The sequence below is a fragment of the Balearica regulorum genome, chromosome 2 (assembly GCF_011004875.1).
Source record: "Balearica regulorum gibbericeps isolate bBalReg1 chromosome 2, bBalReg1.pri, whole genome shotgun sequence".
NCBI classification, from domain to species: Eukaryota; Metazoa; Chordata; class Aves; order Gruiformes; family Gruidae; genus Balearica; species Balearica regulorum.
Genome location: NC_046185.1, coordinates 26,922,055 through 26,941,991, shown reverse-complemented (window position 1 = coordinate 26,941,991; position 19,937 = coordinate 26,922,055). Strand labels below are relative to the sequence as shown.

At 41.0% G+C, this 19,937-nt stretch overlaps 1 protein-coding gene and 1 long non-coding RNA gene across 5 annotated transcripts in view; both read right to left on the bottom strand.

Moving 5' to 3' along the window:
- Window positions 1–19,937, bottom strand: part of TRIQK (triple QxxK/R motif containing) — a 63,572-nt gene that overhangs the window by 31,154 nt on the left and 12,481 nt on the right. For all 4 annotated transcript variants that reach the window (XM_075743730.1, XM_075743732.1, XM_075743733.1 and 1 more), the window contains one exon: window positions 14,256–14,335. In XM_075743730.1, the coding sequence (XP_075599845.1) occupies window positions 14,256–14,316 (61 nt within the window). In that variant the 5' untranslated portion in view covers window positions 14,317–14,335. The remainder of the gene's footprint in view (window positions 1–14,255; window positions 14,336–19,937) is intronic.
- On the bottom strand, window positions 11,650–14,246 carry LOC142600333 (uncharacterized). Its single transcript, XR_012833764.1, has 3 exons — window positions 13,641–14,246; window positions 12,939–13,073; window positions 11,650–12,813 (listed from the first exon to the last, which is right to left on the bottom strand). It is a non-coding gene; the product is annotated as an uncharacterized LOC142600333 (long non-coding RNA).

The window sequence follows — 19,937 nt, the reverse complement described above, 5'->3', positions numbered from 1 at the left end:
AAACATGGCAATAGTCTTACTTCACTCTTCTCCGAGGCCAGAATTCCACGCCACGATCAAATGGCACCCTTAGTTGATAAGTCCCTGTGATATGTTCACATAAATTCATTTGTCTTGATCACTTTCTACTCCAGCTGTTCAGCCAACTCTAACTCACTCTAGCCAATATATTGACCTATTCCAAGATTTACTGGGAACAAAGCTCTTCAACGTCCCCCACACTGGTGTGCACTTCCAAGATCCAAGCAATTTTATGCTGAAGATTTCAGTAACGCTTAGTGCTGCACACCCACATTAATTTCTTTCAAAATGTGCTAAGCTAGGTTAAAATAATTCTTTGGAAATAACTGATTTTGCATATGCTGTTCAACAAATAAATAGGCGGAGAAGGAAAACTCCACCTAAAGAAAGCACTTCAGTGAGCAATGTGTGCAGTGGAGATCGCCCATGTTACCATGCCCTTATTCCACAACCTTTGGCACCAGCTGTAAACTGTTTCCAAACTCTTCTTATTTACTTACTGAATGAAGTATGTTTCCAGGTTCTTTGACAACCTACAAATATTATGCGTTTCTCTTTTCTGGCCCCCTGGAGATGAGCTAATAGCTGTAAGAATTTAGTATGAACTGGTTTTAAGTTCCCCATTGACATTTTTTGATGACAAGAATGCCTGAGTCACACCCTGTTCCTACCAGTGGGACATGCTGCAACAGCTAGGGCCAAGGGGTGACATTGGAAAGTCCTGTCAAAGCTTTACAACTGGGGATCCTCCAAGAAATTGCACACTGTACTTACTACTAGACTGTTAAGTACTGCCCTTCTACAATATAAAGAACAAAACCAGAAGCAACACCAAATGTACACCCAGCAGTTTATCAAAAAAAACCAAAACAACAAACCAAAAACAAACAGGAAAAGATGATGTTGTGGAAATGTTTTGATAGTTTCACCATATTACGTTGAGAGCACAGGCACTGAAAAACAAAGGTTAATGTTACGATCAAAATGTGCTCCTTTTCCCTCATCTCTCCCCTTTCAGCATGAATTTCATATTCCCTTCAACAAAAAGGAAAAAGCCTGTGAAATTCAAGATCATGTTTTCAGTTCTCCTGAAATCTTGATTTTGGTGAAAATATTCAGTATTAATTTTTCCACAAGTAAAACTACAGTCAGAAAGTTATGGTAATCCTTCCAAATGCATTTTCTAGCTATAAATATATCAGAAAGCTGCTCCACTTCACAGTGAAACTTTGTCCATATGGAACATATGACTAGGAAGCACTTGGTGAACTACTGAAATCCAGTACTCTGAAGGCACCCATAGCATTCAGTTTTGTTGAAAACTGATTATAGAAAGTGATCAGTTGGAAAACAAGTTAGAGCTTCGAGGGGTTTTTTTATTGTCTTTGCACTACAAGTAGGGCATTACTCAAGAAGCTCAATCTCCTATTGGTAAGAAACTGCCTTCTAATTTCCAGCAATGTTTCCTTACGGACAATTTATAGGCAGTTATAGACTGGATATATACTGTCTTGTTTACTCCCAAAATATTCACTAAGAGGAACCATATTTGTCTTAGTTTGTGTTCAGCTGTGCTAAACAAGGCTCTTCTTGATCATCATAAAATCATAGAATGGTTTGGGTTGGAAGGGACCTCAAAGACCATCTAGTTCCAACCCCCCTGCCATGGGCAGGGACACCCTCCACTAGACTACATTGCCCAAAGCCCCATCTAACCTGGCCTTGAACGCTTCCAGGGAGGGGGCATCCACAGCTTCTCTGGGCAACCTGTGCCAGTGCCTCACCACTCTAACAGTAAAGAATGTCTTCTTAATACCTAATCTAAATCTCCCCTCCTTCAGTTTAAAGCCATCCCCCCTTGTCCTATCACTCCATGCTCTTGCAAACAGTCCCTCCCCATCTTTCCTGTAGGCCCCTTCACGTACTGGAAGGCTGCTCTAAGGTCTCCCCAGAGCCTTCTCTTCTCCAGGCTGAACAATCCCAACTCTCTCAGCCTGTCTTCATAGGAGAGGTGCTCCATCCCTCCGATCACCTTCGTGGCCCTCCTCTGGACTTGCTCCAACAGCTCCATGTCTTTCTTGTACTGGGCACCCCAGAGCTGGACACAGTACTGCAGGTGGGGTCTCATGAGAGCAGAATAGAGGGGCAGAATCACATCCCTCAACCTGCTGGTCACACCTCTTTTGATGCAGCCCAGGACATGGTTGGCTTTCTGGGCTGCAAGCACGCACTGCTGGCTCATGCTGAGCTTCTCGTCCACCAACACCCCCAAGTCCTTCTCCTCAGGGCTGCTTTCAATCCATTCCTTGCCCAGTCTATAGTCATGCTTGGGATTGCCCCAACCCGCATGCAGGACCTTGCACTTGGCCTTGTTGAACTTCATGCGGTTCACACGGGCCCACCTCTCCAGCCTGTCAAGGTCCCTCTGGATGGCATCCCTTCCCTCCAGCATGTCGACCCCACCACACAGCTTGGTGTCATTGGCAAAATTGCTGAAGGTGCACTCGATTCCACTGTCCGTGTCACCGACAAAGATGTTAAACAGCACCAGTCCCAATACCGACCCCTGAGGAATGGCACTCGTCACGGGTCTCCACTTGGACATCAAGCTGTTGACTGCAACTCTCTGAGTGCGACCATCCAGCCAAGATATTGCCAGCAAATATTCCCAGCATTTCAGAAATGAATGAGAATAATGGCAGAGAATGTCAGAACAATTCAGGATGGAAGGGACCTCTGGAGGTTACCTACTCTAACCAGAAGCTAGGCAAGGCTAACTTCAAAGTTACACTGTACTATGCCTTTTAGTTTCTTTTTTTTTTCCCATTAGTGATAGAAGTAAGATGGGGAAGACAATCCTCTGTAGACTACATTTTTTCTGCTTTTGCCACAGCAAAAATGTTTTACTCTCCCTCTCTGAAAAGTACATGAAAGCACTTCCCTTTTTGTCCTTTTCATGACGATTACTCATTAGAATTTGATAGTCCTCTCTGCACAAACACAACAGGTTATATTTGCTTTTTCCATTAAGTCATTTGGACAGAAACTCTTCCATGGAATATATGCTATGGGGTCTGTGGTTTTCCAAGCTGCCTGTCAAGATACACGGAACCTCCTGCGTTACAGACATGAGTCTGATTTTCTTGTAACTCTACCAATCGTTTCCATCTGGTATTGTACTTAACAGGTTGATTTTCTGAGACACTTCACACTATGAAGTATGTTAAGGATAGTACCTTCAGTTCTATTTGATTTGCAATTTATTCAATGTTTCTCCCTGTACAGTTCATTCTAGTTTGCACAGTCCCTATCTATTCCAGAAAAGACACAGGACTGCAGCCTATCTTTTCTAGTCACTTCACTCCATTTCCTTCTAATGTTCAGCAGGCAAAATACACTGTACTACACCTGAATGTTACGGAAAAGGCTGTGCCAAAAAAAGAACTGCATCCAGGTTTTGTTGCACCTTCCACGTGTATGGAAGACAACATCATTGTTCACTGCAGACAGCGTAAAATATCTCTAAAAATACATGGATTTAAACTATTGTAGTTATTATTCATAAAGTAATTAATTCAGCCAGTAGGACTGATCTGACCTCCAGAGGCCTCTGGACTGAAATAAAACGTGATTCTAAGAAGTTGGGGGAGGCGTACACAGGAAGCGAATCCTTCTTATGCTTCCTAATCTGTTCAATTTGCATGTTATACAGAATAAAGACTCTTTCTAGACTCACTTGAGGTGTGGCTTGGCTTTGCAATATGTTCAAGAGCAACACTAGCTTACAGCACATGTTGGCCCGAGTTTTGCCATGCACTTCAGTCCCTGCAGTGCGCCATCCTGCGCTTCGATGCATATTAGCTCAGTTTGTGCATGCAGCCAGCTGATGAAGCAGATCAGGGAATTGATTCAACTCAAAAACTGCCCAACTCATCTTTTTCTTCAAGCTGGATCAAAATGGCAGACAAACAGCTGCGCCATCCCACAGGATGGTATAGTATACACTGTAACATGGGGACAGGTACAAGTAGAGAGAGGCAGGTGTTGCTGAAGGTCACTTTGTAATGTCAAACTGTACCCTGTGGCTATCTGGTTGTAGGTGTACCAGTGTACTATACGCCAACAGAAACTGGAATTCAGTGGTTTGCACCCTCCAATTGTTACAACAGTTCCTGGCACAGTTTGTGCCCTGAGTAGTCCTCTCCCAAGCCATTCCTACACATGGCTCAAGAGTCAACATGGGCCTGGAACAATTTTCAATAAGCAGTTTGCAAGCAGCCACTCTGTTTTAGGGAGAAAAGAGTTTAACAGTATGGTCAGGGTCATTTGATGCCAGTTGGCCTCTGTGCCAGAGAGCAGCACCAGGCTTGTTTAATCTACAAGGGCAGACATGAATCACCAGCCCAAACTCAGACTTTTCACCCGTTAGAAGAGAAGCCTACAGAGGTGACTCTTACACATCCCCACCCAATGCCTGCAAAACTCCTAGGAGGTCCCACCTGCATTGTACTTTAAGTTAAAACTCCTCCCAGCTCCTCAGTAACACTGACTGAAGGTCCCTCAGGCCAGATCTACACAAACAGTTGCACACTCATTCCGCCTGTGATGTCGAACTGGTTAGGTGCAAGCCAACTTTAAACCAGGAGATGCACTGCCATAATACACAGCATCGTGGCCAATCAGCGCTGCTAAGAGGCAGGTCAACACAAGCACTATGCTCAAGAGGTCCAAAGCTGAGGGATTCAATGCACCGTCTGAGTTCAGACTTACTCACAACAGCTTCAGGGAATCTGGGCCACACTCTCATCAGCATGCCATAACCTTGAGCTGAAGGGACCATGTCTAATGCTGAGACACTGTTTCACTCCATATGCTAGATCATTATCCGGCTCCTGTCTGTTTTGACTGCCAACAAATAATGATGTTTTTCAACACTTCTCCACTAGGAACTGAATGCACAAACATCGCATCATAAATGCCACCCAACATCTGCCAGGCAGTTACCATCTTCCCATGACTATCACCTAGGCTGAACCTGAGCAAGTGATTTAGTGACGAGCTGTGTCAAATCCTCTTACCTATCACACCCTAGACCATCCAAACCCCAATTCTTATAAGCAAGAAAGCTCACAGGTATTCGGTTAAAATACCATAGGAAAATTAATTCTAACAAAAAATCCCATGCATTCTAAAATTTCTGTGACTTTGTTAATGAAAAATCAAATAGCACAATCAAGGATACTAGTATTGTTACAAATACAGCACCAATGTAGATATGGTGATAATGATAAGATATTCACAGAAAATAAACTAAGGAAAAGGCAGGCTTTGTCCACCCCCTTCCTATTTAACAGGCAGTCAAAACTCTCGAAAATATTATTATTTAATATATGAGTCATTTTAGAACAGTACCAATAGCTTAGCAGAGCAAAACTCACTCAGTTGGTCCCATGGTAAATAGGGTATCTATGTAGATGGGACGATGACAAGGAGCAAATTTCAAGTAAAGTATTTCAGAGATTAAACAACAGATTAGTGACTTGCCTTATATTATCTGTAAATTTATTAACTGCGACCAGAGCACTCAATCAGGGCAGAGTACTGGATTTCTCACATTCCACTTCTTATTGTAGAGCTCTTTGTTCACTTTGTGGTGCTTTGCCATACTGACCCAACTGCTACACAAATGAAAAATCTCAAAATAACTTTGAGTGTGTGAATACATTCAATAGTGCTTATTTTTAATCAGTCTTTACCATCAAGTAAAAGCAAAAGCTAGTTGCATGATGTTTGCAATTTCTGTAACTGTAATTCAAATTAAGCAACTGCCTTTTTATATTTTCATTCTAGCAGTTTGAGCTTACTAAGATCATTTTCCCACTGCCCTGTTACTTCATTTCCCATCCAACACTTAAAGCCTGCAAGTAATATGTAGGGCCTAGCAGACAATCCCATAAATAGTTCAAGACCTTGAAAACCACAATGTAACCAGTTCCTAACTTTCTTCCAAAATAAGGCATAACAGACACAAAAGCTTCCACTGAAAGAAATATTTTTAATATAAATCAGTTACACAAATCCCTGACAACATGCAATTAATGGACCGCATGATAGCAATCACTGATGTGAACAAATTCATTACAAAAAGCCAGACGACTGCTCTATGGCCATGCTTGCCCCGAACACAGACACCTAACACATTTTTTTTAAGGTCATAAATAGGTGCGATACCTGCTGAACTACATAATGCACATGGTCACATCCTGAAGCATGAAATACAAAAGTCCTTGCAGTTAACCCTCTTAAATTAAGCCAAGGGGACTCTATGTCTTTATTCTTAGACCACTGCTCCCTGCAATGCTCCCCAGACTCCTTGCTGCCTTCCTTTCTGCCAGTCCAGGCAGTGGAGGAGCAGCGGCGGTTTAACTAGACTGCCACCCTCCACTGTGGGACAACGGCTGGACAGAACTTAACTGCACCAAAATAAAGAAAATAGCGCTACATCTCATAGCATTCATTGTAACTAAAGAAATGCTGTTACAACTATGCATTATGTCTGCCTTAAACATCTGTCAAGCACATCTTGATAGATGCATGTGCACTGGGCATTTAATTCGTATGCCTTCTGCACTGCTGCCTTATGATGAAATAAGAGGAAATCAGATTTGTAGTTCACTGTCCAACTCTCCTTGCATTTATATTGACATAATATACAAATGTAAGCACGTGCACCACACGCAGAGAACACATATATATGAAGACTGTATACACAGAAAAATTATGTCTGAGATTTTTTAGAAATGGGTGTCTAAAGTTAGATTTACAGATTCACATTGAGATATGACTACTTTGAAGGCCACCCTTCGCACATACGAGCTAAGATTTTCAAAGGTGAAAGAATTTCTAAAAATGTTAAACTGCTCTGCCTCTGAATGTAATATATACATACTTATGTGTGTATAGTGAAATTTTTATGTATTTTGGAGAGGATGCAAAGACGTTAGTTTAGGTTGATTTTTTTTTTGACTGCAGAAATGAATCCATTGAAGAATGGATCAGAAGCTGAGAGTAAGGACAAGCACAAATATGTATCATTGCAAGAGCTCTGTAGACACCAGATACCTTAAAGAAAGTGCAAGTGCTTGAAATAACACCATGCTGAAATGCAGTTCAGCAATTGGAAACAGCGTATCAAATTTCACTCTCATTTACACCTACAAAAAAATTCGTAGTGACTCCACTGAGTGCAATGGTGATATTGTTGATGAGATTAAAATAAGAGCAGACTATGAGTCTCCATCTGTATAAAAGTACTACACAAGCATAGTATAAACGTATAGTAAAAGTAGTATAATCAAACAAATTCAAAGAAACTCTAGGCTTTTGCTGTGGAGAGGGGAGGATGGGAGCCAAGGGTTAGATACACCACCTTCCTCCTCAGCATCTCTGCACGGTGTGTGTACACACTCCCACAGCCCCCCGGCTCTGCAGCCATCCCTTCCGTCCCTGCTCAGGCTGGGGCCGTGTCTGCCAGGCAAATGAAAACTAAATAATATCCACACAAACATAAGTACATATCCAGATCTACCATCACCTTTTATGCTCTAAGCCAAGGCAATAAAATATAGCTTTACTACTTTGGACTTTAAAAAATAAGTGATCACATACTGTATGTGCTTAAAATCCATCATCAGCCTTCACAGAACATATTTAAAAACATCCCAATCGTCACAAAATGTGGATTAAATTAGTACAGCCAGACGAGGCTTCACTCCACAACAGTGTTTTCCTCAGCTGCTCCTGCTTTAGTTTCCAACAAGTGATGCCACTGGCACAAAACTGAAATCAAAACAGCAATCGCTGACCAAAAGATCTAGTTCAATTTTTGTGACATTCATTCTTCATAAAACCTCCTCCCAAACAAAAGAAAAGTGACTACACGTGGTATCCATGGCATATCATTGTGAAGTATGAAACGCAGCGTAGGAAAAGATTCCAAAACTTGCCAACAGTCACACATAATAGCAAAAGGAGGGGTTTTTTCCTACTTCTCTTTATTATGTGCTTAGTAGTACATTTTTATTAGAAAAATTCAAGAGAGTAAATGTAATGTTCCATATACAAAAAATAAAAAAGGCCATGCCGCGCACTGGAACTGCCTATTTCTTGGGTTGATTTTACATTCTGAATAAATAGTAGGAGAGGTCTCTCCCCTTTTTGTCTCAACTTAGAATAGCAAGTATTTGTTTCTGTACTTTACCCCAATAAATATGTGACTGACATCAAATATGGGGGGGGGGGGAAGATGACTAATTAAAAAAATAGATTGGAGAATTTTCATTCCATTGGCACCAGTCTTGCTACATCTTTGCTTGTGACAGTGGAGAGCAATCTTGATGATGCAAATGTTGCCTTCTGGTCCTGTGCCTCTTATCAGACAAAAAAGATAGGGATTCCTGCTTTGTGACAAATGGTGCAATTTTGAAATTTTCAGCACAAATTCAGTCCAAACATTTTTTGCTGTTGCTGCTGTTGTTTCAGAAATGAAATCTAAAATTTTGACGCTGATAAACATTTCCTGATCCAAAACAAAACAATCACGTTTCACTTCAAAGTATGTAATATATTTTGGAAGAAAGTATCAAAATGTAACATTTTTTCCTTTTTTGAGCTGAAAAGGAAGACTGTTAGCAGCCAGTTTGAGTATGTAATGGCACTACTCTGGATAAGGAAGGTGGAGGGACATTAACTCTGTAAAAAACATAGAGAAGGTGAACAATAATGGAAAACAGAGAAAAAGGCGAGGTAGTAAAGACACTTTTAGCAGTGGGAAAGTGGAGATGGCAATCTGCCACAAGAAGGGCTTTCCTCTGGAGACAGGGAGGCAACATGTCCGTGCTCACGACTGAGCTGGTAGCTGGAGGTGGGAACCCTAGAGACATTGTAGTCCCCATCCATCCATCCATCCATCCATCCATCCATCCATCCATCCCACCAAGGTCTATTCCTTCCTATTGTCAGTGCAACCATATTACCACAAGCAGCTCCTGGTTTGGGAGACGGGCACTGCTTTCCTTTGCCATCAGCCATCAGCCAGCTGAGCTATGCTCTGCAGGAGGCTGGGAGGCAACAGAGCCCAGCTCTGCCCACCATGGTCACACTGAGAAAAGCTCTTCTCCATCTCATCAGGGCTACAGCGGGACTGTAAGCCCTGGCACTACGATGAGGTGCCTTTCTTCTGGATGATCCACCAGTTCCCTACACTGAGGAATTTTAAAAAAGGGGTGACTTTACCCACAGAGCTTTAGCTGTTAGTTCACATGGGCATCTCTCCCCTCCTGTGCTGCTACAGCCGGGGTCTCAGGACTCCCTCCATGTCCCCTTCACCGCTCCATCGCTCTGTGTCTGCTACACCCACGAGTACCACCTCCACCATTGCGCCATGGTGCTCAGCCTAGCACCTTGTGCTTTCCAAAACAAAAAGAGAATTTATTTTCATTCATAACTTTTCCTCCTTCCCGGGGAACGTGAGGAGCTTTGTTTACCCCAGAGATCCCCGGGCTATGCCTATATAAGCTCCAGCTCCTGAGGGATCAAGCCAGCAAGTCAGAAGATACAGAGCAGACAATAAGCAGACCTTTGAGTCTACAAATTGGAGGTTGAATGACTGGCAAACAACCTCTTCTTATGATAAAATTATGCTACAGCAACACAATAGTAATGGGAGCCAAAAGTATGTCTATTCCTGATTTGTAGACCAGGTTTTAGTTATGCTATAATCCTCTCAGTATGCCTGCTTAGGATCCCGCAATCACACGAGTCATGAACACTACCCACAAATCCTACAGCTTCCATGCCGAGCAAGCGACACACCAGATGAAGAAGGATGGAAAATATACATGTGGAATTGTTCTGGGAACTTAAAGCGCACATAACAGTAAACAAAGCGAATATGGTGCAAAACCTGTTGCTATTTACACAGCATTTGCGGAGCAAAGCTGCATAAATGCAGAAAGATGCATACTGCCTCACACCTTTCCTCCGATCCCAGCAAATTAAGCACAGCAGCATAAACAGCAGCCGTGAGAAGGAAACATTATGCAGAAGAGCAGCCCCATTTGCTGCTGCACTACAGGTATATATTTGGGTATGTGAGAGCAAGCTGAATAAAGAGTGTTAAAATTACTTTTCCTCGTGCCTCCTCCAGAGCCTTGGCTGCTCACGAGGAACTGAACAGGGAGAGATTCCCTCAGCACCATCCGCCCTCCTCCAGGCACAGCCTGAGCCAGTTTGAAAAGGTTGCTGCTGTTGTTCCCTGTCCCACTTGGGGACAGTCTTCACGAAGCCAGTGCCAGTTTGGTCTGATAACTGAAAGGCTGCCTCTGCTCCCCTCGGAAAAGGCAGCGCCGCTGTCGGAATCCGGAGCACTTGCTGAACAAGAGACACTACAGACAAATTTTGGCTGGTGGCAGGAGAGATGGCTGAAAGCCAGCTGACAGAGAAGAGCAATATCAATCTCTATGCCGGGGGAATCCTCTGAAAACGCTACTGAAGCAAACAGCAACCGCTAACGGCACAGCGGCAAACAAGACGCGAGCAATCCTGAGCTCACGGAGGAGAGAAAAAGGCAAACGGCTGAACTGAAGTGATCAACATGAACTTGAACCATGGCACAGGGCAAACATGTGGTGTGCCGTATGGAAACTCAGAACAAAACAGAAAGCTTGGAACAAAATTAAATTAAAAATCTGCTTTTATTTCAAATTACTCCACTAAACATCTAACTGAAAATTGTGTTGAAGTTGACATGACTTTGTGACATGTTGTTCCATGAAGACTGCCATTTTCCATCAAAAAAAAAGGTATTAAAAATGTTTCAATCTGGTTACCTTCTATCCAGCAAGGCTAGAAAACATTGAATTGTGCGCTAAAAAATAATGCCACGCCATTAGTCAGAAAGAGATAGCTGTTAAGCCAGCATCCATCATAATATTTTCAAGAATCCACAGATACCGAACGCCTGGAAAGGAAGGACAACTATCACTCCAAGCATGGATTTAAAACTTTAAATGGGTTTGATAAATTAATTTTTTTAAAGACAGGCCCCATGCAGCCTCCCTTTTCCCACTGTTTCTAGATATAACCTGTCTGGGAAAGGGTGATCAAACATCCATCTCCGCAGCAGATGAGCCTTCTCTCTCTGTTCTCCTACAAACAAGAATGACCCTCCCATACGCTCCCATAAGTCCAGGAGCATGACTGTGTTCTGTATTTCAGGGGGTCTTCTACGGAACAGCCTCACACTAAAGCATCCCTGCAAAAGTACCTAAGCTGCCAAATCTAGGCCTTATTTGATGAACAGATTTTAAGACAAAATTGAAATTCTTCCTGTATAATTTTCAATAAGTACATGAATGAAATCAAACCATGAAGAATTAGATCAAGAGGAGTTAAAACTAAGGATCTGGAGCATCTCTCCTATGAAGAAAGGCTAAGAGACCTGGGACTGTTTGCCCACAAGAAGAGAAGGCTCAGGAGAGACCTCATCAATGTATATAAATACCTGAAGGGAGGGTGCAAAGAGGACAGAGCCAGGCTCTTCTCAGTGGTGCTCAATGACAGGACCAGGCAATGGGCACACGCTGAAACACAGGAGGTTCCATTTAAATATAAAAAAACCCAAACCCTTGTTACATTGAGGGTGGTCAAACACAGGAACAGGCTGCCCAGAGAGGTTGTGGAGTCTCCTTCTCTGGAGATACTCAAAAGCCATCTAGACATTGTCCTGGGCAACTGGCTGTTTTCAAAAAATTGAAAGATTTCCGTATTTATTATGGCAAGACAAGATCTTTATTGGACAATGTTTGTCAATAATACACCTATTTGTCCTATAATGCACTGAAAGGCATAATGAGACTGAAGGGATAGCTCCACTGAGCTCAGCTACCAGGCCTAAAGCTAGCCCAAAATGCTTATCCATAAACCTCAAACATGTCCACAACATTAAAGTATAAAACCGTGTCCATACATTTTCAACTCCCCCCTCTCACATTCATGAAGTTCACTGGTGAGATCAGAGAACTAATTTCCATTGGCAAACTCTATGGCTATGTCAGTGAATGACCAGAGTGGGAGCTGAAACAACCGTCATCAGTGGATAGTCTATTTTAGTTCTTGCTCTCTGTCGTCTAAGGAATACTACAATCACGGAAACACCTTCTAGGTTATATAGTTTATTTGCCTGCCAGCGTGAGATTCTTCCCTGAAATAATTTTTAACATTTGCTTTTTTCAAGTTAAGAGTGACGCGTTGCATCTCAGGAAAATGAGCTTATTACGAGCCTCCTCAGACACTGTACTTTGCGGTACCCGATGGATCACGGTGCTGCATCGTATAACAGGTAAGGTGCCAAATTGTTCAGACAATGTGCTAGCCCGAAACCAGAGAGTCAGCTACATAACAGGATCCCTCTGAGTGCTGGGCCCTGATACAAATCCTCTCGCCCCCTTGCTACAGCACCAGTTGTCTCCTCTGCTGAAGGCACAAGCTGATCAGCCCTGACATCTCACAGGTGAGAGACATACAACAATGGTGCCGCATGGTGGTAACGTGCAAGAAATAGCCCAAACTATGGAAGAGCAGGAGGTAATTTTGTGAGTCTCATACTTAGATGCAGCTTCACATCCCTGTGGTCCTCCAGCAGCCCAGCCTGCTCTCTGGGGATCCTGCTGGAGATCACCAGTCTCTTTCACTCCGCAGAGGACTTCCAAAAATGACTCCAACTGTGGTCACCTGAAGGTGTTCAGAAAAGGAAGAAAAGCAACCCAGAAGGAGGTGACTGAAAAAGAAGTGACCACCATGAAAAACAGGCAGAGAAAATGCCGGAAAGCTGATGCAATCATGCCCTCTCCATGCACCCAGTTACATGAGATGACTCGTCCCGAAGATGAGCTGCAGGGCTCCCACTTCTGACCAAACCCATTTGGGTGAAATATTTGTGGTGTCATCTTCTGCTGGGCAATAGTTTTCTTGCAAGGTTTTCTACACAAAACCTAAATTGCACAAAAGCAGAGAGCCCATCTATTTAAACATTCTTCCAGTATATCTGCTTCCCATCTGTAAAGGCACTCAGAAGTTTTCAGCCATGTTTCATCTCAGAGAATGAGCCGAGGAAGCCAACCACGTTAAGTGCCCAAGATTAGGAAATATAGAGCATTACGCAGCTATCTAAAACAAATAAAATACAAAATAGTCCCTTCCTTTCAACTTTAAATGCAGAATAGACCATTAAAAGTTATATTAAAATAATAAGGCAGCACTAAAAAAATTAAGACATGATAAAAATAAGATTGTTCACATACACCTAGCTCGTTCACGATGAGAATGTATATTATAAACAGCCTTTTTTCACAGACACTTGCTATTTTTCTGCATATTTAAACACAGATGTGGGTGCTTAGCAACTGTAAAACAAAGTCATTTACTTAAATAACTGAGTATAGATTAAGGTACTTCATTTTATATACACACTTTTAAAATATTATGTCGGTTTTATAACATTATTTAACACCTAGGGAGAGAGAATCCTCATATACGGATTCCAAAAATTAGTCACTTACCTCTGCCTTTAAGCAAAGAAATAGGGATTTGAATCTGCTACATAGGTATCTGTGTGAGTGTACATGTCTGTATTCGTGTGTGTGCATGTGCGTACTTTGTACACAAGTCACCTACATATACAACGGACCAGAAAAAGACCTAGGAAAATAAACGATTAACATGTTAAAAGTATTCCATTAGTGTGAGAATATACAATGTTATACAATGTTACGGTCTGTAGCATTCAATGTATCAAAAATTGTTATGTAGCAGGAAGAGTATTTTGTTAGAAATAACCATATTTTAAACTGGAGACACAGAGGAAAATCAGAAAACTTCCAACAGTTCAGAAACATCGTGGAGCCACTGCACTGCATTATTTCACTAGTATTTCCAAACACAGAACATGGACTTTTTCAAGTTACTCAAAACACTGTCTTCATAAAAGGTTTTGCTGAATGAATTAGTCAGCAGCATATAAAACACGTTTCCCTGGAGTGTGCATTATTTTGCACCACTTGCAAGCAAAACAAAAGTTTTTGAAGAGGAATAATACATTTTGTTATTCTAACTGCTCTGGCTGAAAAAAATAGATATTTTTTTTAAGCATACAAACTTTTCTTCAGATTTCTTACCTATTTGTTTCCTGTACTGGTCAACAGGAGTCCTTGCTGTAGAGGCATCTTTTCTACCCATCGTTTCAATCCAAATATCACTGTCGGTATCAGGAAAAAAAAAAAGAAAAAAAGCATTATTCCTACATCAATGACTTATAACATCACAAAAAAATTTACCAAGCAACATTTACATGATTATACACAAAGACATAAGCCGTCCCAGAGTACAGTGAGACACTGGTGCTAATCATCACTATTCTGAAGACTATTAGGTAAATTGTAAACATACCTTTTTCCCCATTGCATGGGTTATTAGCATTACAGAACGCCTGTTAGTTTGAATAAAAAAAAAAAAGAAAAAAAAAAAGGATTTAAACTGATTACACTGTAATTCAGCATTTGTTAGCATTGAATTACATTCCTATATCTTTTTTTCTTTAGTAAACCAGGGAGTGAATGGAATATTGTGAGCTGCTTCTATTGTTGGCAACCGCATTTACGGGACACCCGGGAGCCTGCGGCAGGACTAGGCATGTGTGCATCCACAGGTGGAACTGCTCAGGAAACCCACCTGCAGCCACAGCCCCTCAACCACCCTGAGGAAAAGAGAGGAACAGATAACTAAAACACACTCCCCTCATGGACTCTAGCGATCTGCGAATGAAAAAAAAAAAAAATAAAAAATTGAGAATAAAGGTGAGAGCTGGGGCTGTGCCCATTTTACATCTCTCAGCCAAAGTACTGAGAGTTTAAATCGCCTGCAATGTGTTTAGGTAACAACCATCCTGACTCGGGAATGGGCTTCTCACGTTGCACAGCGCAAGCAGGTGACACTAGGATTGCACAGGGAACTGCACTATCGCTCACCCAAAGACGCTCTTTTCGGTATTTTGGTGCTCCCACACCATCCATGTAACTGAACAAGCGTCATCTGAGTAGCATTCTAGCAAACCCCAATATACCCATTTAATGTGCAAAACCTTATGGTCTCTTCTCCGTCCTCTGACAGGGCTACCACTCAAAAGATACAGTAAGATTCTACAAACACGCCCGTTTCACCCTTTTCCACAGCCAAAAAATACCTGGCTTTTATAGTCATGCTTGTTGCTCAAAGCACTGGTTTTCAGTCATTGTGGCTGGGCTGAAGACATCACTCATCACAGCGACGATAAACCCCATTGCTTGACCATCCTTATGACACGAGCACCCAACACCAACCCCTGCTCTCACAAGAGAACTGACATTTTCCAGAAATGCCAGATTCACCATTCGAGTGCAGGAGACGCACACCAGCCAACATTTGCCTTTTCCCAACTGGCCCTGGCGAGTGCAGTGCCAAGGGCAAAAACTTTGGCTGAACCATCCTGGGTAGCCACAAACTGTCTGCAGATTGAGCAGATGTGGCCTTGGAGTATCTGCAAGTTTTATTTTTCTGTTAGGCATAACCAGCTACACTACAGCAAGACGAGCTTCCCTGGGCTCTGCCAAGGCATGCTGTCTAGGAAATACAGCCCTTGAAGGCACTGCACTGCCAAACCACGGGCCAAAAAGCATGCCGGGGCACTGCTGGATGGACTACCGTCAGCTTCACAACCTTAAACGTCCACCATTATTTCCTTTATAGCTTCAAACAAAGTTTAAAGTATAGTTGCAGGAATGATCTCACCAGTTATTCATGCATTTTAAAACCACAAAAGTTTCTTCTTTTCTATTTATCTATTCCATAAGAATTATTGGCAATTAATGTCAAGTGACAAATCTGGAACAACAGAGCTGGAATCAGGCTCCTTAGTCTAAAGTGTGGGACACAGGGCAGAAAATGAACTTCAGTGCTCAAAAATCAGCAACCTTTTTAAAAAGTATTCAGGAATAATAACAAGGTATAAAAGACTGATGTTATTTTTTTAATCCGAACTGAAAACTCATTTATAGTCTTTTAATGTTTCCATACATTACTTTGGTTTAATTTAGAGAATACTCCCATTTCACATAAAAAACATAAGCAGTGAACTGTAATCCACTGGGGTTTTTTCTCCTTCTGTGTCCCAGCTATTCTCTTGACTGAGTTGTATTTCCCACATAAGGTTCACATCAGAATAATGAGTGTGGAAAATAAAAGCACAATTTGAACTTTCAGCTAGTTGACGAGATAACAGATACATTTTACACTGCAAAACTAGTTCTTGGCTTTTTTGTGCCACTGTTAGAGACTGTTTTGTCTTGCCTTTTGCAATTTCAATAGCCTACTAATGTTTTGTAACAAAATGTCAGCTGTGAAAGATGTTTGCAGTTTTAGCAGTGCCAATAAAACACAAGAAGAAAACGCAGGCAAAAATTATTTCCCGACTTAATATGAACCACTGAAATGCTCATGTGTGCCCGCATGGCTTGGTGTCACTGACTCCCGCATCTAGAACCTCGACTCCTCTTTGTTCTTCAAAGGGATGCAGTAATCATCATTCATTTCCACCGCTTTGATGGTTAGATAGCAAACGCCCGAGAAACCCATGGAGACATTAGCACATACAGCCGCAATGTCTAATAAGACAGCTATTTGCATAAAAGATCAGCCACAATTTAAAATGTGTTGTGATAGATGTGGAAAGGGAATAACAGATCTATATTAGCATGTACGAAACTGAGATTGTTTTCACAATTTAATTCCTCAGGGACTGCGGCTCATCACCTTCTCTTGTTAAGAATCCTGCATTCCCTGAGGAAGCAACAAGCCAGAGTTAAACTAAAATATGGATTAATAAGAGATAATATTTATTATTTATGAACCTTACTGTAAGAGTGGTTTCCAACATAACTTTCTGATCAGATTTCCATAAAGGAAAAGCCTGGAACCTTTATGAGTCACAAAACAATTTGAAAAGTGCCATTGCCACGTTTAAATTAGCAAGGTCATCCTAGAATAATTGGCCATCTTAACGCTACTGTAAACAAAATTTGCACTCAAGTCTTTCCCAGCTGCCTCTGGCCACTCCTCTGCCTCTGAAGTCAGCAAGTGGATGATCTGACTTTTCCTCTATTCCACTGCCAAACCGAAGGGACAGGCAGCACGCCGCGCTACATGCACCCCAAGCAGCCTTCAGGTCCCTGGAATTTTAATGACTACACAACCATTTAAAAAACACGTAAAGGAGCTTGTCACTGCTCTTACAGGCTACCAAAAATACTTCAAGAGTAACTTCAGATCATTTGAAGGCAACGTGAGCCCTCCTCAACTTGCAAGGTTTTACAAAAGATGGTTTTAAGAAAATAAAGCGAAGCCCACTGGAATGATTTTTTTGGTTATTGCTATCTCAGACATACTACAGGGTCAAAAGATGATTTTGGTTTTGTGGTTCCCTTCACTGTTGTTTCACCCTCTTTCTCCTCCCCTCTAGTAATTCACCTGTGAAGGCTTACACCCTCAAAAGAATACATGGTTTTTCTTTTCCTCCTCTGTTATTCATAAGTGTGACTGATAATAATTAATACACACAATAAATTGCCTATTATCACCTCCAACTGTCAGCAGCATTTTGTGAGATAAAAACCAGTTCTGAACGTCCATTCAAGGTCTGACCACAGGAGTGTTTAAATCCCAACTCACTATTCTTGATGCATACATTGCTTGTATCAACCGAAAAAAACCCAAAAAACAATTACTTTAATGACATAGAAACATATCTTGAATGACTTTAGAAATACTAATAAGTACAGGGATGATATAGCTCACAGTTTAATAAATAATGGATATTAAAATCCTTACAAGTTACAAGAGAGCAAAAATAGATTTTTATCCTCTTCGGGTAAAATCCAAGGAGCACATCAGATCCTCTGCAAACATCAAATTATTCCAAAGAACTGGTAGCACTGCATTTAAAGTGGGAAGCTGTCTGCATGTAGGTATTTTGGAAATCATTGCTGTTGGTTATTTTAATTGGCTTTTTTTGGTGTACAGCTGAAGTAACTAAGGTCTGTCTGTACAGCAGTGGAAGAAATGCAAGGGAAGTAACCTGCAGCTAAAATTGCAAGAATAATGCAGCTGAATCCTTTAACCATACTTGGCCAAGAGAAAGAATTTTAAAAACTTTATTAGTACCACTTATAAAGAACACACAAACAAAAAAATTGAAAGAAAATCACATTCATGTTCTACTGATAAGTCTTACAGTGGTCTTCACCATTCCTCTGAAAAGTCTCTCTCAAAGGATGAGACTATTATTTCAAAAGAAAGAGTACCTGCCCACGGTGCTTCTTGCAGAGTCTAGCTCTACTTTCTTTGGGGACTTATTTAATTTTCTTTTAATATAAGGAATTTAACATCTCTTTACTTAATTTAACCTTGAAAGCAGCAGACATGATTTAAATTCAGTTAAATTTGGGAAAATGAATCAAAAAATGGGATCCATAACTCCAGTCGAAACAAATACTGCTCAAATAATCTGGGCATTCCACACAAGGACAAGAACCACTCACTGTACCATATCCCAAGATTAAAACCATCCAGGATTTACAACTTTTATTTTGACATATATCAGGCTGTTTCATAGCTTCATGTAAGCACTAGAAACAAAACGCACATTGTTATTTCCAGTAACTGCCCTTTGCACTCCAGGGAAGGGAGCTGCTCTGTTATTTGTTACTTATACAGTGCCTACAAACCCCATGAAATTAGCTCTAAATTTATTTAACAAAAGTAGTACACAGGTAATAGTTCATATGAATACTCAGCATATTCTCCTGGATGTTTTAAACTCCTGAGGCGACATACTACAAAAAAAATAAATTTCATCAACAATCCAGATTAGTTCCACCTGATTTCAGGAAGGTAAGTGAGACAACGAAGTTATGCAAGAGGCCACCTCCGCTCCCTTTACAGTGAACAAAGAAAAAGATGCAATGGTAAGGAATCCAAATCACCCCCGGCAATCTTGCTATGCTCCTAAACCTCCACTAAGTACCTAAAATTTGGTGAGATTATTAAGGACTAAATATTTGCATTTGCTCCTCTAGCAAAAAGTCTACTCACTTTTTCTAGATGTAAAATGTTTTTAAATATCTGAAGAGTCGAAAAGATTATCATTAAATGTATTCATGACAGCCAGGAAAAAAAGTGAAAATTTCAAGGATTGCAAAACTTAACGTTTTTTTAAAAGACTTCATACTTATGTAAATTTGGTTTTTTCGAGCAAAAAGAGTCTATTAAAAATGTCAAAGGTTCCATTCCCAGTTTGTCACAGCTTCGATGGGAAAAAGAATCAAAATGTGCTAGGCCAAAACTCACTTACAAAAACATTACTTAAGAGAAGATATCTGTTTAGCAATTGGTGTTACACTTGTTATAAAAAGAGTATGACATTTTGCAAAAGAATACTCCTATTTGTAGTGATTCCATACACATTACATTTACTTTTCATTATTAGGATTTGTTATTTGACTTCAGAACCAAATTCCCTACTCACTTCAGAGCTGAGTAGAGCTATACCATCTGTGAAACATATATTCATTTTAATATGAAGACAGATCTTCATCTGAACAAATTTAAAATTCCAAACGTTCAAAGATGAACTTTTTTTCATTTTTAGGAATATATGATGGCATTGGTGTCAAGAAAACATCCTTAAAGAAGTTCATGAAGGAAAAAAGCATACTTGTGGTTTGATTCTGCCTCGCCAGACAGTTCAAAATGTAATCTCTGCTAAAGGG